Raw genomic sequence first — 23,077 nt, forward strand, 5'->3', positions numbered from 1 at the left:
CTCTCTCTCTCTCTCTCTCTCTCTCTCTCTCTCTCTCTTTCTCTCTGCATTTTGAATGTTTGGTGGTCTTTTTTTAAAATAATTATTTTGGGTTTCTTTGTTTCGTGGCTGCCTGCTGGGAGGCAAATCTCAAGGTTGTATAACGTGTACATACTTTGATAATAAATGTACTTCGAACTTTGATACAACTGACCAGTAGTTCCTTCCTCCAACGCAGTTGTTGAGCCATTTGCAATGGTGATCAAAGTCTGAAATGCATTTGTTACAAGTGCTGCAGTGTTTGGCTTTCATTCCTCTGAAAAACAACAAAAAGCAAGATTCATTCAGGTCAGCATACGTCCATTTAAAATATTTTTTGGCAGTAAGGAAACATATCTCATTTTACATTAGAACAGAATCTTTTGTTAACATGATAAAAGTGTTATAATATGCTAGTTGGTGTTCATGAAGGCAAAGAAGCATGAAGAGGTTATTATGGTAGAGCTTTCAAAATGCAATCATTCTGTATACACGAGTTAGGAACCTACATTTTTACACCAAGCTCAGCGAGAAAACCCTATTTCATCATTAGACCTAATGAAAGTAAGGATAAGAGGAACATTTGATTGTGATACTCATACAGTATACAAGTGTGTGCAAATATAATATGTAATTACTGTTCGGAGAATCAGTCTAAAGGGCAATGTTTAAAATTAAAACCAAAAGAACAAAGGGAGAATTAGCAGAAAGTTATTCTGTGGTCTGGTTGGGAATGAATAACCAGACACAGTATAAGAGTTTTCAAAAGATATGCATTAATTATTTGGAAAAGATACATTCAAAAAAGAAATAGCAGAGTTGGTTGTTCTTTCAGGAACTGTGTCAAGCTACAATTGTCCTCCTTGTAAACAGTTGTAGTCTACTGGAAAGATATATAACAAATTGAACGTGCCTTCTGAACTTTGCATCTACGTGAACCACTTATTGCAAATTTAATCCTGAATCTCCAGTCTCTAATTGCAAATGGGTAGGCTGCATACTTTTAATAAGTGTTTCTTTTTAACTCATTCACATGGTGTGTGAATGCATAGCAAGGGCATTTACTGCTCATCGCCAATAGCTCTTGAGGTGGCAACAGGAAACCACTGTCTTCAACTAACACATTCTAAGTTGGATTCAGGTGCTAGGATTTTGGCTCAACAACTCAGAAATATTGTGTGCGTGTGTGTCTCTGTCTCTTGAAGGCCTATGGGTGCCGTGTATTTACAGCCTGTAGTTTGTAACTACCAATTTGTAGCTATGGGAATTGTTGTCAAATAGGCCTCGATGAACTCTTATAGTGCCTCTTGCAGATTTTATGCATCCAGCTCACAAACAATAAAACCTGGACATCGCTCATGCTTGATCCTCAAAATAATAAATAGTCTTCATAGCAAAGCCAAGCTCTGATCATCCCCAAGAACAGTACCAAACCAACATTTCTGATCAGCAAATGACACTATCACTGCCAAAATCCTTGAAATCAAAACCCAGCACTTCACCATCGTCAGAAATGTATCTATGTCGTGTGTTGTAACTGCTTACAAGGTTTACAAGACAGTTGAAGGGCCAGAGCAGGCTGTCTACTTGTCTGGGTACAGCTCCAACAGGCACTCAAAAAACTGAACATTATTCAGGATGAAGTGACCCACTATCCCATCCCAAATGACCCCAATTCCATCACCAACACAGGGGCTGTAGTGTGCAACATCTACCAAAGGCACTGCAGCATCTCAGGGTAACTTCAACAGCTTCTTTTAGTGAGCTAGAAAGGCAAGGGGAGAAAATGTATGTGAGTGTCTTCAGTGACAAGGTCCCCTTCAACTCTGAGAGCATCATTATCTGGATTTTGTTACTGTTTTCTCTTTGCTGCTCGTTCCGAGCCTATCTTCAACACATGAGCTGCATTGGTTCAGAGATCACGCACTTTTACCTTCAAGGGCATTTAAGAACGGGCCCAATTTGACAGCCTTGCACTTGGCACTTACTGCCCATATACAAGTCAAAGAAAATGCACATAAGGGAACTTCCAGCAAGGGAAAATGGATATATTATGACTTTATAACTGGGAGGAGAAGCTGAATTTCCTCCCTGCCCAGCCCGCCAGTGCTTCCCCTCTTGCCTCTACCTTCATGTTGTAGAAGCCAGGACTCAGGCCCCAGAGTGGGCTAAGCCAACCTAACAAAAAAAAAAGTCAAGTCTAGAAACTTCTTGTCTTCATAGTTCACTGTATTACCCAGCTGCTTCACCTCATGCACAGATTAGTTTGATACACCAACTAAACTGAATTATTCCCAGTCTTTCAGCATTTCTAGTGCAGCCACCCAAACAGAATGGAGTGCATAGTTCACAAATGAGTTATAATGGTTAACTAAGCAGATACGTACACATCCACTTCACAGAGGTAGCAGTGCTGGTTCTGAATTACATGGGGATGCTTGGCTCGGTCAAGTGTTGGCATTGGAATGTTATAGTTCTTCCTGGCCCGCACACTGTTGTCTGCTGGGTCGATGGATACAGCAACCAGGTGGACAATGAAATGATAAACAAACAACAGCCCAATTATCTGAACTCAGTGTTAAGGGCCAAAAGTAAACTCTGGGAGGAAAGGAAAGGAAATGAAAATTAATCAACTCAGCTCCATTTTGGTCAAAGATTCCGCACAGGAACAAAGACCCACAAACTGGTTGATGGGAATTTAAGTTCAGTCTAATACTCATGAGTCTCCCATTCTTATAGCTATAAACTAGATTTTGCTGCACTGCAGGAGTCTGAACGTTTGTAACTGTAACAGACAAACTTAGCAAGTTAGCTGGTCTTTTCCTATCAAACATTTTCAGGTTGCATGAGAAAGAAATCAGTTGTCATTTTCATGAGGCAATCTGGAACACGGCACAGTAAAAATACATGAAACAACTCCCGTGTCCCAATCACTAACTGCAGCTTTATTACAGATCATAGCTGTTGGTCAATGGATGGCACCAAGTCAGAAGGTTTGAAGTTCAAGTCCCATCTCAAACACTGAAGTAATCTGGACAAGCACTTCAGGAGAGTGCCAAGAAAGCGCTACACTGACATGTTTTCCTGTGAAATGTTAAATCAAGGCTCTATCCCCAGTACTGTGGGAGAAAAGATCCCTGGAATTATTTTTGAAGAAGAGCAGGAATGTTTTTGTCATTCTAATATTTAGCTAATCACCATAACAAACAGATTACCTGATCTCTAGCTATGTGTAAACTGTTACTTTATTTGCTTCATTACAAATGTGACTACACCCATCAATTTGGTTTTGTGAACACAGATGCATGTTCTTTAGGGAAAGGAACTTTTAATTTTATTTTCCATTGGTCCCTGAGACTACAATGACCTCATTGCTGCAGCCTGACAAAGAACAGTGACAGGGTTTCACATTAAGATAAACTCTACTTGTAATGCAAAATTTACTGATGCTCTGTGCTCATAACTTGTAGCCTCAGGCCTTTGTTTATTGCTTGTTACTATGGCAATATTGTTCCTGCTACCACACTCTTATTAATCTCACCGCATATTTAAAATATGAAGCAATAGAGCTCCTAAACCCTATTTATTTTATGAGAAATTAGACTTGCTGCATATCGAACACATGTTGCATACTTTAGTGTTTTCCTCAGTCAGTCTGTAGGGACGGATTTCGTTGGCTTGAATATGTTAATTCTCAGCCATGGTTCTGTTGCTTCAAATTCTGAGCCAGAATGTTATAGGTTCAAGACCCACTCCAAGATCTTAAAGCACATACTCTAAGAGCAAAACTTCAGTGCCGTACCGAAGGACCCCTCCTTCTGTATAAACCAGCACAACTCAACTATTGGCTCTACTTCAAAGACAAGCAAAGGAAGTTGTCCTATTATTTTGACCAACATTACAAATATATGAACAATCTGTTATCCTACTGCAATTTTTTCAGGACTTGTTCCACTTCAAAATATGCCTAATTGGATGTGATGAGTTTTAATGTTAGCATAAACCTTCACTCAGAGAACATCTCCTAATGTGCATTATTTGTTCTAAACTGACACGTTGTCCTGGTTACATACACAGTCCTCTACCTCAGAAACTACTAATCCAAAATTACATCTTTAAGATATCTATCTCTTCATTCACCATTACTTCCGACTTTACTACAATTCAAAAATTAATTACCTGCCTGCATCCAGCTGTCCAAATCTATATTAAAGAGATGAGTTTCAATTTTTAAAAGAATGTCAAAGTTTCCTCTGCTTAATAAAAGTACAGAAAGGGTTTGAAAAAGTTAGTTTCTTGTACACTCTCTTTTTCCTCCTCCCAGCCCCAGGAGAGTTTCCCTTATTCAGCCCGTTTTATTTTCCACACCAGTCACATTTTCACTTATGATGTCTTGTTTTGTTTCTTTTGGGTTAATTAGACCATGGCAGACTTCTGCGACTTCTTTTGATGCTATTTAACAAAATCTTACCAACCTTTGTTTTTTTTAAAGAGATACCACTGTAGTTAAAACTTGAGGGAAAAACGCAAGTTTATGTTAATCTTTGTGTGAAGACATTTCCCTGCTGGTTTTTCTACTAAATAGCTTTGTCCTGATTTAGATTATGCCCCTCGTCACATTGGGTTTCTTCACTAAATGGACACATAACTCTTAATTTAAATCAAAATGGTATTTTAATATCATGATACGATCACCTCTCAACCTCCTCTTACATATTTCACTGTGGGTGAGTGGTGGGGCAGGGGAGGAGGGAGAGACGTTACTATTTATGATACAGTCTATCAATACTACTGTTCCTATAGGATGATTAAGATACAAAGTGAAAGCTTTGTTAAATTAAGTCTGGCAATTTGTTTTTCTATTCCTTTTTCTTGTACTGTACGGTGTCTATAAAAAGTATTCACCCACTTTGGAAGCTTTTATCTCTTATTGCTTAACAACATTGAATTGCAGTGGATTTAATTTGTTTTTTTTGACACTGATCAACAGAAAAAGGACTATTTTGTGTTAAAGTGAAAACAGATCTCTTCAAAGTGATCTAAATTAATTACAAATATAAGACGCTAAATAATTGATTGCTTCACCCCCTTTAATATGACACACCAAATCATCACTGGTGCAGCTAATTGGTTTTAGAAGTTACATAATCAGTTAAATAGAGATCTGTTTTTGGAGATGTGTACAGGCAAAGTATTTCAATTGATTGTGGTATAAATACACCGGTCCAACTGTTGGTGAGACAGTATCCTGGCAAAAGCTACACCATGAAGACATGGATATACTCTAAGCAACTCCATGAAAAGGTTATTGAAAAGCACAAGTCAACAGATGGATACAAGAAAATTTGCAAGTCACTGAATATCCCTTGGAGTACAGTTAAGTCAATCACCAAGAAATGGAAAAAATGTAACACAGCTCTAAGTCTGCCCAGAGCAGGCCGTCCTCAAAAACTGAGTGACCATGCAAGAAGGGAACTAGTGAGGGAGGCCACCAAGAGACCTATGACAACTCTGGAGGAGTTACAGGCTTCAGTGGCTGAGATGGGAGAGACTGTGCATACAACAGCTGTCACCCGGATGCTTCAGCAGTCGCTGCTCTATGGGAGAGTGGCAAAGAGAAAGCTACTGTTGAAAAAAAACTCACATGAAATCTCGTCTAGAGTTTGCCAGAAGGCATGTGGGAGCCTCTGAAATCAGCTGGAAGAAGGTTCTATGATCTGATGAAACCAAAATTGAGCTTTTTAGCCATCAGACTAAACACTATATTTGGCGTAAGCCAAACAGTGCACATCATCAAAAACACACCATCCCTACCGTGAAGCATGGTGGTGGCTGCATCATGCTGTGGGAATGCTTCCCTGCAGCAGGTCCTGGAAGACTTGTAAAGGTAGAGGGTAAAACGAATGGAGCAAAATACAGGGAAATCCTGGAGGAAAACCTGATGCAGTCTACAAGAGAACTGTGACTTGAGAGAAGGTTTGTTTTCCTGCAAGACAATGACTCCAAGCTTAAAGCTAAAGCAACACAGGGGAATGGCTAAAAAACAAGATAGTTAATGCCCTGGATTGGCCAAGTCAGAGTCCAGTCCTCCATCCAATTGAGAATCTGCAGCTGGACTCGAAAAGGGCTGTTCACTCACAATCCCCATGCAATCTGACAGAGCTTGAGCAGTTTTGCAAAGAAGAATAGGCAAAAAATTGTAGTGTCCATTTGTGTAAAACTGATAGAGACCTATCCACACAGACTCAAGATTGTAATTGCCGTCAAAGGTGCATCTGCTAAGTACTGACTGGAAAGGGGTGAGTAATAATGCAATCAATTATTTTTAGTTTAATAATTGTAATATATTTAGCTCAATTTGTAGAAATTTTACTTTCACTTTGACACAATATAGCCTGTTCTGTTGATCAGTGTCAAAAAAGCCAAACTAAATCCACTGTGATTCAATGCTATAAAACAATAAAACATGAAAACTTCCAGAAAAGGGGAGGGGGTGAATACTTTTTTTTAAAAATCGGCACTATATGAAGTCATACTGACTCAAAAGGAACTGGCTCATCTCCTGGAAATATTAGATTTTCCATTTAAATATCCTTCTCTAATCCCTGTTGCTTACCGTGCCTGGAAGATAATAGTACATATATAAATATAATTAATCACCAAGAGATCAAATAAAGGAGAGTTTTATTTTTAAAGAAAGAAGAACATGGAACTTGCTGCTACAGCAGATCAGACTGCTGTATTTAAGGGTGAAATGATATATGCATGTAGAAAAAGCCAATGAAGTCTGTGACGTATCCAGGGGAAAGGGGATAATTAAAGTGGAAGGGAGCTTGTGGGTCACACCAACAGTGTAAACCAGGAGTAGACTTCTTTCAAAGCAGAATTTTAAAAATCCTTCACGGTAAGAAAAAGCATAGTTGAATGATACACAAGGCATGAAGCCATCCTGCTTGATAGCACTAGTCTCTTCTTAGATCAATTGCCTTTTGTTGTATATTTTCTTACAATAATAATGACTGTTTTGTGTCATATTAACTCACTGAAGTCTTGATACAGATTATCTTCATTCACAGGCTGTGGGCACTGCTATCAAGGCCCACAATTATTTCAATTTAGAATTAACCACGTTAACACATCAACCAGATGAGATCAGTATTATACCGTAGGTCTTCATGCATCATACTGAAAGACCAGGTAGATCCAATAAACAATTAATTTCTTCGGCGCTGCTACCAGGTCAGCAATCAAAACTGGGATTTTTAGTCCAGAGAATGTTATTTAATTAAATAAATATAAACTGGGGGTGGCACAGTGTCATAGAAGCATAATGCTATTTCAGCGCTAGTGACCCAGGTTCAATTCTTGCCGCTGTCTGTTTGGAGTCTGTACGTTCTCTCTGTGACGGCGTGGGTCTCCTCTCAGTGTTCCGGTTTCCTGTCTCATTCAAAAGACATACAGGATAGTAGATTAATTGGTCACATGGGCATAATTGAGTGGCGCTAGTTCATTAGACCTGCCACCATGCTGTATCTCTAAATAACACAAACAAGTAAATAAATAAACAAACTCAATTTCCTGGATGATTAACTCTTTCTTACAACCATATGCCATCATAATTCAACAGGTTTTGATGATTATCATGATTTGTTAGGAAATGCTAGTTGTGATATCCTGGCCAGCAATGATACCATAAATATCTCCATTTCTGAATTCCTGTATTAATTTCATGCTATTCATGCTATTCCCTAGTTAGTCTCTAATAAAGACACAAATTCGCTGTACTTTCTAACTAAAATTTGCAAATACTTCTTGGCCATAAGATATGCAGTTTGCATGTAATTCTTTTTTCTTTTTTCCATCACTGACAAGGACAGCATTATACACCCCTGGCTATGCAAAGGCATAATAATGGCTGCCATCTTTATCAGCTGTGGTGTCATGCCAGCCAGGCATAATATGCCCTGTATGCACCAGCCTCCAGGGATCTCATGTACCATTTTAAAAAATATTGCTGCAACTGTGGTTGTTCTGACAATGACAACCCCGAATGGAATGCCAGCTCCTCATAGATCTATTCATTAAGACCCACAGAACACAAGTCCAATGTCACAAGGTATCGGAATAATGTTCCATTTCCTGTACTATTACTGAACGAGACCTAAAACACAGGGCCTTTGTTGCTTAGCTTTTTCATATCAACCGGAAAGTGAATAGGCTTCGCTGCCCTTGGCTAATTCTTGCCTGTTTATCTTTAGAATGAGTTATGTCCATCAATCAAATAAACTTTCTTCCCAAGTCCAAACAGCATCTAAAACATTTGACAATGTTATTCTTACATGGAGAGCGTGTCATTAAATTTCAAAGGAAATTATCACATGCACTGAGTAAAGCCAATAACATTTTATAAAGGATACAGCATAACCAATGTACTTCCATGCATATGGCAACATTGGTATGTAAATTCCAAAGGCAACAATTGCCAGGTAGTTGTAGAGCACCCAGGCAATTAACTGGAAGGAATGGAGAGGTAAGGTCCAACCGTTGACTCTTGAACGTGTTGGAGGAGCTACTAGATCATTTCTGCTGTTCTCTCGTTCGGGTACAGTTTTCCGTAATCTTCGGTCATAACAATTCATCTGGGGGCAGAAAGAAAAGAAATCAAATTAATTCATTTTGCTCCCTCTGCTACTCCCTTTTATTGTTTTATCATCCCAGATTTTGTTTTGAGAATTTTGCTTCTAGGACATTTTAATTATTCACAAATGCGGGGGATGGGGTTGACTGGCATGGTAATTATTTACTAACACTCTTTTGTCAACCATGAAAGGATGTGGTCGACTTTTCTGAAGCACTGCTATGAGCATGGACGTTTTTCTGTAACTAAGAGGCACCTTCTTTAAATATCGGTCAAAAGGCTCATGTAGATTGGATTGCTTTCCACCCCTGAAATGCGTCAATGAATCAGTTATGTTTTAAGATAACCAGTTTCATGATCACTTTACTTACATTTACCTCCCTCCCTTGTATTTCCAGATACTTTTAAGCAATGTTCATATTCACAAAGGCCTCCAATGGAATCTAAAGTCATATGGTCTGGATGAAACTATGCAAGAATAATGAATCCAGTGATCAGTATTTGGTATGAAAATTTACATTTGGTTAAACCTCCAAAATAGAAAGAAAGAAGATCTAACACCTATTGTTTACACACTGTTTAAAACAAGCACTATTTTTACTTTGTTATCCCAAAGTAGTTTATTGTTTCTTGGACTAATGCATTGGTCAATTTAAGTGACATGCATAAAAATCAGTGCATTTGGATATACAAGGAATAGAGTCTTTGCTGATGAAAGGTCACCGACTAGAAATGTTAACTCTGTTTCTCTCGGCACAGATGGTGCCTGGTCGACTGATAATTTTCAGCCTTGTATTTTTATTCCAGGTTTTCAGCTTCATTGCTATTTTGCTTTTGTACAAGCCCTAGCCTTGATCCCTCTCAGGCACCCTAATTAATTCACCAAACTCCCCTCAAATTTGTTTCATCTCAATCAAAAAATTTAATATGTGGCATTGACATGCTTCTCTGCTGAACTACTCTTTTTATTTCCCCCTTTAAAAAGTCCTCACCTCTATTTTATTCTTGTCAGTGTAATATAAGTGTTGGCTTCAATCTTTGCAGAAATACTGCTAAATGCAGGTTCTTTTCAGACTGATCTATAGTTTCACTTCTTCCTCAAGACAAGACAACATCGTCATTGGACAATATAGTCCATCCACACCAGAGACTGTCAAAAGGAGGAGGGAATTTCCTCGGTTACAAAAACTGTGGTTGAGAGTCTAGGTTATGCTGAGGCTTAGCAAGATTATTTCATACTAAGAACTATGTGCACTTGAACACACTCAGATTAACACTACCCAGGACAGAAGGAGGAAGAGGAATAACAGACATAAAAAAACACACAACGTCAGATAAAACTTCTAAGGATATATTTTCATCAATGAAACCAGGATTCAGCACTTCACATGAGCAGGTATTCAATTCTGATAAGAATTACACACCACTAAACTTAGATGAAAGTTCAACTCCGAAAAATGAAGGAGTTATCACCATTGAAGAAAAAGTTAACCAATGGAAGAACATGACCCTCCATGGAAGGCATCCCCATGATCTGAGCAGACTACACATCAACAAGGAATGCCTCTTCCCCAAAAAAAAGAGGGGTTCTTTGTGGCAATACAGGACCAGATGGTTAAGACAGAAAAATGATCAAGAATGCATAATAAGAGACCAACAAATTCAAGACTATAAATGCAGAAAGTGCCAAGAGAAACCAGAAACAATCCAATACATTGGAAGATTTTGCAGCTGTTTAACTTGAGTTGATTACTTACACATGCACAATAAGGCAGCTAATACTATTTACTAAAATCTTGCTTTAAAATACAAACTCATAAAAGACACCAAGTCTGATCCAGCTTCAGAGTCAGAGTCTTACAAATTATATTCCGACTGATCCATTACTACAGAAAGGACAATCTGTAATAACCACCTGAATACAACATTACAGGATAAACAAGCAAGAACAAATTACTTTATAGATACAGCCATTCCAAACACACATAGCATACAGAAATCAATCAAGTGAACAACACCAGAAATATGCCGAATTAAAAGAGGAAATTGAAAGACTACGGACAGTCTTTCCTGGGGGGGTGGGGGAGGTTCAAAACTAGAGAATATAGATTTAAGGGGAAGGGGGAAAATTTCAAAGACACCTGAAGAGAAACTTTATCACATAGAAGATGGTGGCTATATGGAACAAGTTGCCATAAATAGTAGCAGGAGTGGCTACAATTACAATGTATAAAAGATACCTAGCAAGGTTAAATGGATAGAAAAGGTTTGGAGGGATGTAGGCCGAAACTGGATGAGCTTGGATGAGTGCCTGGTCAGTGTAAACATGCTGGGCTAATGGACCTGTTTCTGTGCTGTATACATTTATGACTTAATAACAGGATTTTATGTCAGATAGCCACTTTCTTATCCATGCCAATCTATTACCCCACCATTTAATCTCATCTTTTGCAATAACCTTTTATCCTTCACAACATCGGATTTCCTCAAGTAGTTTACAAACAAGTAGATATTTTGAAGAGCTACTTCAATGCATTTGTTTATAATTTACTAAATAACCCATGGCCAGAGATTGTAGTGACATCAACATATATAGGACATAAGCATACGTGGGTAGAATTAGAACAAGCACCCTTGCTTAAAACTGGACGGGTGCTGAAATGGCAGAAAATTGGCTCTGATGGTGTAATGTGATGTCTGCATTTTATCTACATTCACAGATAGGCATGGGTCAGATCAAAAACAGATCTGAAAACCCCCAGATGGCTGCTTTTGACAGGCAGTAATTACTCCAAGCATGGTTGGTGGAACTTTAAGAATAAAATTAAAGCAAATTAGACTGTGTAAACTTTCAGTGAGTGAATGAGCTGAGAGTTAAATGCAAACACAGGGGGCCTGAGTGCTGTACCAGAATTTTTTCTCAAAGGACCGTCACCTTGTCATGGTGGAGAGACTTGTGATTCCCTGAGATCCTGAGAGTGACACTGTCTTTAGTTTACCCATCTGGCTCTTAGCTCCTGCCATGGTCACCCATAGTGGTAAGGTCAAGGAGGAGGCTCCAGACAAAGAGCAATCCAACCAAGACCTCAATGGTGGAGCTGGCAGAAGATGATGCCAGCTCACAACGGCAGTGAAGGCAAAGGAAGGCTGAAGCAACAAAGGATCCCTAGTCGCCTTGCATTCCATACCACTGGATCCTGACCTCGATCTGTCAAGGACTGTGTGGTGACAGCTTCTGCATCAGCCTCCCCATGTTAAGCAAACTCATGCACAAGCTTTCTCCATTGAGGGAATCCACTCTAACATCCCAGACTATGTAGATCCCAGATTGGCCCCCTACAGCCACCTGAGGACCCACCAATAGGCACCCCTTAGGACAGGGATTCCTAAACTGGGGTCCTCAGACCCCTCAGTTAATGGTAAGGGTCCATGGCATAAAAAAAGATTGGGAATCCTTTCAGAGAACACAGTACTCAACTTGAGTGATCACACCATTGCTATCAGAAGCTGTGATGGCTTAAGTGCATGCAACATTCATAGGCAAGTTAGGATTTTATAAGAAAATGTGAGAGTCACACAATGACTACATGGAGAGGATGGACACGATCTCATGGTTAATAATGTTCTTGCGCAGAAAGTGATGAACCCATGCAGGAACTGAGCGTTGCAATGAGGAATGTCAGAAAGCAACAGCATGAAAATCAGCTCCTTAAGGGTATTGCTCATTAACTATGCAACTCTGTCAGAAGTCACAGATATCTCACGGGTAAAGCCCCCTGCACCATTGAACGCATCTACACCACTGTCACAAGATCATCATCAGCAACCACCACCGAGGCCATGCTTTCTTCTTTCTACTGCCATCAGGAAGGTGGTACAGGAGTCTCAGCACCTGTACCACCAGGTTCAGGAACAGTTATTACCCCTCACTATCAGGCTCTTGAACTCGAGGGGATAACTTCACTCAACTTCAGTTGCCCCATCACTGAACTGTTCCCACAACCTATGGACTTTCTTTCAAAGACTCTTTATCTCAGGTGCTCTATTTATTGCTTATTTATTTATTATTATTTCTTTTCATTTTTTCTTGTGTTTGCACAGTTTGTTGTATTTTGCACATTGGTTGTTGTCTGTCCTGTAGGGATGGTCTCTCATTGATTTATTGTTTCTTGTATTTACTGTGATTGTCCACAAGAAAATTTATCTCAGGGTTGTATATGGTGACATATATGCACTTTGTTAATAAAGTTACTTTGAATTTTGTTAGATGTAGTTCAGAAATTTAAAGAATCCTTAAACCTACAGTGATATGAGACAGTGAAAATCTATAATTTAAGGAGACATTGGATCTCGCGCTTTCCTGGTGTTTATGACAAATAAATTTTCCTTGGGCTCCAGCCAGGTACAGGTATCGATTATAACTGACATTTCAATTACAAACTCTGCTATCTTCTTCAGGGAATAATCAATACCCATACCCAGCTGGAAGCCCAAGAAGAGTTTATCCTTAAGGAGACATAATCAAACATTGGGAGAAGCTAAAAGCAATTTATTTAAAATAGATTTTATGTCAAAACACAAGAGAATGCTAGAAGTCTTGAGTAAAACACAAAAAATGTTGGGGGAATTCAGCAAGTCAGGCAACATCTATAGTGGGGAATAAACAGTCCATCCCAATTGAAGGGTCTCAGCATGAAAAGCTGGTTGTTTGTTCCCCTCCAAAGATACTGCCTGATTTACTTAGTTCGTTCGCATGTGCGTCTCTGTGTGTACACGCACATTATGCCTATTAAAAGCCCTAACAGATACAAATTTTATAATTCTAGAATTCTTTATAATCATGCACCAACAAGAGACTAAAGGGTAGAGCTAAACTTGATTGGCATAAAAAGCAAGATATTTGATTCAAGATTGGGTTCAAGATCCAAAATTCAAGATTGTTAATTATCTTTCTTCATTACATGAGTAAAGGAGAACGAAGTAACTGTTTCTCCGGATCTGATGCAACATTAAAAAACCCTATGTGCATGAAAAACACAATAAATATGAAAGCAATCCTATAAAACACAATGTACAAGTAACTGTTGTGACTTTCATGTAGATGGCATCAGTTAATCTCTAAATCAGCCACAAATGTAACAGTCGCCCTCAGGAAAAGGGACAATCCCCAAAGCTTCCGTCACAGAGGAAAGGCAACATCATGTGACCACAAGTGGAGGGAGTCACTGGTCTGGATCAACCACCAGTCAGGCACAATGCAAGTGTTCTTCTCACAACAGAAAAATGGACACATAACCAGGGCACTTGAAAATCAAACACTGGACAGAGAGGAGTGTAGCTTCAAATGCAACATCATGGGCAAGAACTTGAGTTTCTAAAAGAAGTCACATACAGGAAATCTGCACATCATGCAGCTGCTGCAGAAATTACTTTTTATTGCATCTGTGTCACAAACAGCAATGGCATGAGACAGCAGGAATACAATGTCACAGGTAACAGAAACGCTCCATTGTATGACCACCAGCTTAGTCACATACAGTAGCTTTAGAATGGAACATGGCAGTGTTTCTGAGCTGTAGCACACAAGCATTCTCTAATCAGAAGTGAAACAATCCCTTCCCATGCTTATCGATGGACACACAAAATGGATTGAAGTGTGAATTGTTGGGACTTTCAAGACAGTGAAATGAGGTGAGATGGGTCTTTGTTACATTTGCAATCAGGCAGAGTAAGAGTCTGACAATAGACCACAGTTCACTTGAGTTATTTGAGTTTTGTGGTGTGCAATAGAATTAAATATCAACAACTCCGCATCTCCACTGCCTCCAACAGGGAAGCAGAAGAGTGCCAAAAGAAGTTTCAAGTAAGCAAGAATTCTGAGGCAACTTCAGGATGAATCATACATTACCTAACTTCTTCTTTATGAACTGTACAACATCGAACAGCATGTCCTGAGAAGTATGCAGTGACAGGGATCACTTCTTCCTGATTGATTATGAGTTTTAAGCCATGTCTGAGGCCTTGACCTTCCAGATCCTTTTCCTCAGTTGGCCAAAGGCTGCTTGCGATGGATAATTTCATCATTAACGTCTGTCTTTACTGATTGGCTTCCATTTTCTCTGGACTTCTTATTTTTTAGTTGCAATATGGTCTTGGCCCCCTTTCAGCAGACACCTCAAAGCTCTGGTACAGTAACACCAGTGCTGCCTATGCAAAATTAACTAGAAGCATAAGCAAAGTAATATCAGCCTAAGCTCTCAGGCCAATATTCCCGGCCTAATTAAACTCATTAAGCAGGCCACACCGCTCATGTCCCTGGCATCAGATATTCAAAATTGACATATTATACCAATAGGCCAGATGGGAATTGCCAGGCAGACAGAGTGATTAAAGCAATATTGGTGTCAAGGCCTCCTTGCAGAAATACGTGCTCCCAACTGACATGGCCCTTGACAGCTCGACAGATATGAGTATACGAGATGGCATCAAGAACCAAGACTCCATACATAAGGAACAGAAAGAAGTCCACTATGAACAGTGGAAGAGTCATGTCACCTCACAAACTGCCCACTCATTCATCACATCAGCCCTCTCCTACCCCATGGCCTCCTGGCTTATTACGGGAGTGAAAGCATATTATCCGTGATCCCAAGGGACAGCCAAAGAAGTATTATTCCACCAGACCAATTAATGCATCGTTGTCTTCATACACAATGGAGCTTAGTGCAGTCTAATTTAGGAAGGAGCATAGAAAGTCAGCAACTGAGCAAAAGGTGATGTTCTGAGGTAAGGAAAAACTTTACTGGGGTCGGGTGGGAGGTGAGGAGAGCTAGAGCTATAAAACTTAACAGACAATCATTGTAGTAGTTAAAATTTAGTATTTAAAGCCACTTAATTTGTATTGGTAACACATCAGAAATCCCCTCTACGCTGAGAATGACCTCATCATGGCAAAAGTGGCAGCTATGGACAAACATGCTGGGAACGAGGAGAATGGTTGGCCCCTAGGAAATGCTGCTCTTGGTGGATGGAGTGGGGGTGCTCAAAAAAGCCACCACCGCCGCCCCCCCCCCCCCCAGCACGATCTCACCAGTGTAAAGGAGGCTGCATCAGGAGCACTAGATACTACAGACGACCCCAGCAGATTTGCAGGTGAAGTGTTGCCTCAACTGAGATGACTACTTGGAGCCCTGAACGGAAGTAAAGGAGGTGGTGTAGCATTTCTGTCATACGTAGTGATATGTGCCAGGAGGGAGATTAGTGGGGAGGGATGAATGAACAAGGGAATCATGGAGGGAGCGATCCCTGCAGAAAGCCAAGAGTGTGGGGAAGATAAAGATGTGTTTAGTGGTAGGATCCCATTGAAGATGACAGGAGTTGCAGATGTTTTGGATGTGGAGGCTCATGAGGTGGTAAGTGAAGGCAAAAGGAACTCTTTATCACTGTTAAGGTGGCAGGAAGGTGGGGTGAGCGCCGATGTCTGGGAAATGAAGAAGATGCAGGTGGGGGCAGCAGAGTCATTGAGTTGTACAGCAAGGAGACAGTCCCATAAATCACTGTGCCATGCATCAAACACACATTTACACTGACTCCATTCCCTTTCCTGATGTACCCACTGACTACACACCAAAGGCAATTCACAGTGACTAATTAACTACCTATCAACATGTTACAACTTCTGAAGAAAACCCACCCAGTCACAGGGAGAATATGCAAACTCTACACAGACAATTGCAAAAGTCAGGACTGAATTTGGAACCTGGATTGAATTGCCTGAACTTTGATGTATCAGCTCTATAAACTATGTTACAGTGCTATTATAGTGCAGGACAATCATTGGAGATGCGGGGGGGTAGAAAAGAATTGGGTAACGTGATAATTGTACAGCATACGAATGCACCAGCAAACTGCATCAGAGCAAAGAAAAATCAGACTAATGTGCAAAATGGGGAAGGCAGTTCACAAGAAATTAAACCAGCATAAGGATCTTACTGGTGTCAGTGAAAGTACAAATGGAAGTGGAAACTAAATGTGATTTCCTATACATGTATGAGAATATGCAGGGTGCAGTCACTAATGTGGATAAGCTGCAGGCAATGGAACATATGGTAGTTGCAACAAATTTAGCTGAAAAAGAGGCAGGAAGAGGTATTAAATATTCCCAAGCTCAAACATTCAGGAAAGAAATAAAGGAGGGATTAGCAGATTTGATTGAAGAACAAAACTGGAGCTAGAAAGACTGGAAAGAGGCTATCTCAGAAGTGTAAACCTGACCTGTTGGTTAGATCTCAGACACAGTGCAGGGAAAGTTGTACTGCTGGGTGTATCTATAGATTGCCACAGTAAGTATAGTGGGGGACTTTGATTATCCCAATGTAAACAAGCAGAATTATTGTGTTAAGGGAAGGTTGTTAAGGAAAAGTTACCAAAATATGCCCAGGATAATTTTCTAGAACATTATTTTTCTTGTCTAACAAGGAAGGAGGCATTGATGGATCTGGTTCTAAGAATAAGGTCAGTCAAGTGTACCAAGTTTTGGCAGGGGAACAGTTAAGAGAAGGTGATCATAGCATCATATGAAAAGGTGAAGCAGCAACCCAAAATAAAAATAATTAATTGGAGGAAGGTCAGTTTCCATGGAGCAAGTGGATCTGGCCGAGGTAAATTAGAACTAAAAAGTTGACGGGCATCTGCTTTTAAGGAGGGATTAGCTCAGGTACAGAGAGGCAATTCTCCTGAGAAACAATGAAGGAAGAAACAAATTTGGAACTTCATGTGAAAAGTTGACCACATCTACAAGGAGCACTGTTGCAGGAAAGCATCAACCAGCATCAAGGAGTCCCACCTTCAAGCTATATTCTCTTCTCTCTGCTACCATCAGGAAGGAGGTACAGGAGCCTTAGGTCCCATACCACCAGGTTCAGGAATAGTTATTACCCTTCAACCATCAGGTTACTGAACCAAAGTGAATAACTTCACTCAAACTAACAGTGAACTGATTCCACTTTCCAGTTTCCACTTTCAAGGACTCTACAATTCATGTTGTCAATATTCAGTACTTATCTATTTATTATTATGTTGGTTTTTTTGTATTCGTACAATTTGTTGTCTTTTTCACATTGCTTTTTTGGTCTGTCTCTGCTGTATGCAGATTTTCGTTGATTCTATTGTGTTGTGCTATGTTTACTGTGAATGCCTGCAAGAAAATGAATCTCAGATATATACATACACACACTAGATTTACTTAGCATATATACTAAATTTACTTATTATATACTAATACATAACACATTTATTTTGAACTTTCAAAAAGTTGTGAACTTCCCATGATTCAGGACATTTACAAGAACAGGTGTATAAAAAGGGCCCGTAGGATCACTGGGGACCCAAGTCACCCTAACCACAATCTATTCCAGCTGCTACCATCCAGGAAGTGGTACCGCAGCATAAAAGCCAGGAGCAACAGGCTCTGGCACAGCTTCTTCCTCCAGGCCATCAGGCTGATGAACTCACGCTGATTTGAGTGTACTCTACATTACATTGACTGTTCTATTTATTATAAATTACTATGATTGCACATTGCACCTTTAGATGGAGACGTAACGTAAAGATTTTTACTCCTCATATATGTAAAGGATGTAAGAAATAAAAGTTAATTCAATTCAGTATATATACTAAAGATTGATTGCTTGGAGGTATGGAAAAGTTAGTTGTACCTAATAATATAGCAAAAACACAAACAGAGTATGACACGTGGGCTGTAAACCTCAAGAAAAGTTAGGACAATTATAAAATGATGAAAAAGTAAATGAAAATTAAAGCAAAGAAGAGAGCTAATGAAAAAGGATACCAATTTAAAGAGAATCCATACAGTCTATAGGCATACAAAGATTAAAATGGCAGTGCAGGAAGGAGTGAGCTGACTATGGACAAAAACGGGGCTTTGTACAAGGATAGTGAGGGTACCATTAAAGTGATAAATGAGTACTTTATCTCAGTCTTCACAAGGGGGAAAAGGTGATACCAAAGTAATAGTGATAGTTGAGACACTGAAATCATTAAAAATAATGTAGTTCTATCACCAGGACTGGATGGGATGTATCTTAGTATTTTGATAGAAATATAGAATGCACTGAACTGCAATTTTCCAATGCTCTTTGATACAGGGGGTGTCATCAGAGGGCTGGAGAGTTGTAATTGTTACTCCCTTGTTTAAAAAAGAGAGTAAAGACAGGTTATTCAGTTTAACCTTTGTGGTGGAAAAGCTTTTGAATCTATTAATCTAGGACACGATTAATGCTTGCTTTTAGAAGAATAAAGTAACCCAACATGCATTTGTTCAGAGCAAATTATGTTTAACAAATTTGATAACATTTTTTTGATGATGAGGCAGATTGATGAGAACAGTGCAACAGATGTACACATGAACTTCCAGAAGGCACTGAATAAGATGCCATTGTATCGGCTTATGAATAAAGTTGAAGCAGATGGCGTAAAAAAAGACACTGACAGCATAGATGAAAATATGGCTAAATTGAAGAGGCAAGAGAGGATCACGGTGATTGGCTGTTTGTCTCGACTGGAGGAAAGTGAATTAACGACATGGTTGGCAAAGACGTCATAGGCCAAAGAGCAGGTTCCTGTGCTATACCGTCCTATGATCTAAATTGTACTATGAACAGCAGGACTCCACAGACATCAGTTGGAGATATGGCTTTGTATTGATCTATAAAAGTAATCTGAGTTTGGGGAAGTTGCGAGATTTAGCAAGATGGCACCAGCAACCAATGTGATGTCCTGCAGACAATTTACAAAACAACTATTTTTTAAAAAAAAAATACATATATATACTTCTGCTACTAATCTGTGAGAGATTGGAGCCTATAATTTACATTTTGATAATGTATTTTTTGACTGACAGAGATCTGGTACTTTTACTGTCCCTGAGGGAATTTGGCATGGTTGAGAGCAAGGTTGCCTAATGGCAGAGTGTGAAAACATAATTATAAGCTCCATTACTCGCCAATCTCATTGTTGAGCAAGATTGAAATCAACAAGGCCAAGAGTAGAAGGTGAGGGTGTGTTCGGTGCTGTCTGTCTGTGTTTGACTGGTCTCCCTCTCCGCCACCGAAGGAAGGTGCAGGAGTCTTGGGCATAGTTCCCCCTAAGCTGTGCGCGCACACACCTTTTTCAACCAGCACACAAAGGAAATTAATAATGTGCACACAAAAGGTTAGTTACCTAAAATAATGTAGTAGTTAATAATTATACTTATTGAAAATAATCTTTTAGCTAACTGTTTCTGTTAACTAGCTAGTCAGTTTTTCAAATACCACAATGCATGTCACTAATTTACATCACCTCACCTTTTCAGTTCCGGTTTGTACAGCTGCATCACGGCGGCAGCCATGTTTGGCAGACAGTGTTCATATTGTGAAGTTTACAAAGATCTGTTTCAAATCCGGTAGATAGCTTACTAAGTTTTTACTGGAAAGTGCACACATGCTTTCTACAAAGAGGAACAGCAGTGAGAAGTTAAACCTCACTCTACAATCAGAGCCATTATCCCCTCAAAACTAATCAACAAGCTCCAGGACCTAGGCCTTGATACCTCCTTGTACCATTGGATCCATGATCTTCCCTCTTGCAGACCCCAGTCAGTTCAGATTGGCAACGTCTCCTCCACAATCACTACCAGTATCACAAGGCTATGTGCTTAGCCCCCCTGTTCTACCCGCTTTATTCTTATGATTGTGAGGTTAAGAACAGCTCCAATGCTGTATGTAAGTTTGCTGATGACAGCACTGCCCAGATTCTGTAAATGAATTTTAAAAAATAACAAGTTTATTTAGAATATTTTAAAATTTTCATGGGAGAAACCAACAAACATTTTAAAGTCTTACATTAAGGCGGGCAACCAAAGAATAGGTTAGTAAAAGTGGAAATCTGACAAAGTGATATTAAATGGTAATTCTCTCAGCTTCTTAACCAAAAGGAAAACAATGACACTGTGTGTAGGCTATACGTATTTCATAAAGCTTAAGTCTGTCACCAAAGCAGGAAACCGTTTAAGCTGAACATTATAACCACAGAGTTAAAGAGGATGAGTTCCAACAAAAGTACAATCATGTTTAATTCCACTGAAATTACAATTGATAACTGAGCAGAATTTAATTTATACCTTCAGCATTAATTTAGTTCAGCACTTCCTAATTAACCTTGGAATTCACAACCAGTAGAAGAAATCACACTCAAAATAACACAATATGTTTCAAACAATTCACACCAGGTCCAATTCATTTGCTTTGAATTTTCATTCCAATTTGGCATTGTTCAGACCATTTTTTGATTTACAGCTACATCTTGTTTTGCTTGATGGCTCCATATGCTGCCAATCAGTTTATTCTATTTCTACCTACTTCAGCAACAAACATTCCCCCCTCCCCAGTGCAGCATGTGCTAATATTATCTCAATAGTTGTAAACTTGTCAGTGAAGCTGTTACAAAATTTTGCAATCATGGGAGTGGGGTGTTATGATCAAAAGTGTTATCGCTGTGACAGGACCCAGGTCCTAGCGTGGGGCACGATCTGCTGTTTAGACAATTTAAGTGACGGCCCAGACAGACTGGAAAGGCAGGATGTTGGGATGTGAAGCGAGGGTTGGGCCGATTCTGCTTGCTCTCTCGTGATGTTCACTCCTTTCTTCGCGACGCTGAGGCTATGAGATGGGTCCGGCTCTTTGTGTCTGCTAGCTTCATAGCGATTTGCCCCACTACATGATGAACTGAGACCGAGGCTTTGGGCCTATGCACTCAGTTTGGTTCGGAATGCTGTTGCTTGCTTTTATTGTCTGCATGATTTGTGTTTTTCCCCCTCTTTCTCTGCTCATTGGATATTGGAATTTTTTTTTAATGGGTTCTTTCAGGTTTCTTGCTCTGCGGCTGCCTGGAAGCAGATGAATCTCAAGGCTGCATAATTTATACATACTCGATAAATAAATGTACTTCAAATCCTTTGAAAAGTCATGAAGACAAGCAAAAGTAAGAAATCACAACAATGACATAAAAATCACAAACAAGAGGAAAATCTGCAGATGCTGGAAATCCAAGTGTAACGGTCTTTGCCCACTGACCCCTGTTGCCTAGGGTGAATAGCCGTCCACCCCGCCAAACAGTGCAAATGCTTTGGTACAGATAAGGTGCGAGTCGCCCAGTGATCAGCCACGACACAAATATGAAACAATATACAAAGTGTGAGTAAAGAATTATACTTTATAGCAAATTTTTGGTGACGGGTTAGTAGAAACAACTACAAGAAAAGGCACCACATAAGTAACTTATCAGTCTGGTGCACATAGTATTTTAATACGTTGGAGCTCACGCCTCCAATTCCATCCACAACATTCTTCTGAGACTCCGGCCACCCTCCGAACCCCTGAGGTCCGGTGTCCGCTGCCTTGGAACCATTGTCTGTTCCTCACACGTCCGTCCTCTCTGCTCGCCTCCCGAGAAAGCCCCCGCTCCTCAACTCAGCACACATATACAAGATAACAGAACATGACTTCCATTGGATAACAAATAAATACAATTTCCATTATCAGACTGTATAACCCAAACATTGCTATTACAGAGAACCCCTTGCTCAGCAGTTACCATTACGAGAAGCCATTTTAATATAACACTTCAGAGAAGCCATTTTGGTAACAAGCGATCAACAGTTAACAGTCCATCTAGTATTACTGAGAGCCCTACACAAGCAATGCATACAAAATACTGGAGGAATTCAGCAGGCCAGGCGGTATCTATGGAAAAGAATACAGTTGACGTTTCGGGCCGAGACCCTTCAGCAGGACTGGAGAAAAAATGCTAAGGAGAAGCTTTAAAAGGTGTGGGAGGGGAGAGGGAAACACAAGGTGATAGGTAAAACCTGAAGGGGGAGGGATGAAGTAAAGAGATGGGAAGTTGATTAGTGAAAGAGATACAGGGTCGGAGAACTATATGACTGAAAACAGTCCTTCCAAGTGAGGTGACACTTCTGTTGGGGTCATATGCTGTATCTGGTGCTCCCAGTGTGTCCTCCTGTATATCGGTGGGACCTAACATAGATTGGGAGACTGCTTTGCCGAGCACCTATGCTCCATTCACCAGAAAAAGTGGGATCTCCCAGTGGCCACCCATTTTAATTCCATTGCCTATTTCCATTCCAATATGTCTATCCATGGCCTCCTCCACTGTCGTGATGAGGCCATACTTAGGTTGGAGGAACATCACCTTATATTCCGTCTGGGTAGCCACCAAACTGATGTCATGAACATTGATTTCTCTAACTTACAGTAATGTCCCCCCCTTCACCATTCTCCATCCCCTTTTCCCTCTATCACCTTATCTCTTTGCATGCCCATCGCCTCCCTCTGGTGCTCC

At 39.9% G+C, this 23,077-nt stretch overlaps 1 protein-coding gene across 8 annotated transcripts in view; it reads right to left on the reverse strand.

The window, feature by feature from the left end:
• The window catches only part of zdhhc11 (zinc finger DHHC-type containing 11), a 138,662-nt gene that overhangs the window by 41,525 nt on the left and 74,060 nt on the right, over positions 1-23,077 (reverse strand). For 7 of the 8 annotated variants that reach the window (XM_063069743.1, XM_063069742.1, XM_063069740.1 and 4 more), the window contains exons 2-4: positions 8,436-8,657; positions 2,406-2,584; positions 155-295 (exon numbers count right to left, since the gene is read on the reverse strand). In XM_063069743.1, the coding sequence (XP_062925813.1) occupies positions 155-295; positions 2,406-2,584; positions 8,436-8,657 (542 nt within the window). The remainder of the gene's footprint in view (positions 1-154; positions 296-2,405; positions 2,585-8,435; positions 8,658-23,077) is intronic. The other variant, XM_063069739.1, reaches the window with a different exon arrangement.

The sequence above is a fragment of the Mobula hypostoma genome, chromosome 17 (assembly GCF_963921235.1).
Source record: "Mobula hypostoma chromosome 17, sMobHyp1.1, whole genome shotgun sequence".
Classification (NCBI taxonomy): Eukaryota; Metazoa; Chordata; class Chondrichthyes; order Myliobatiformes; family Myliobatidae; genus Mobula; species Mobula hypostoma.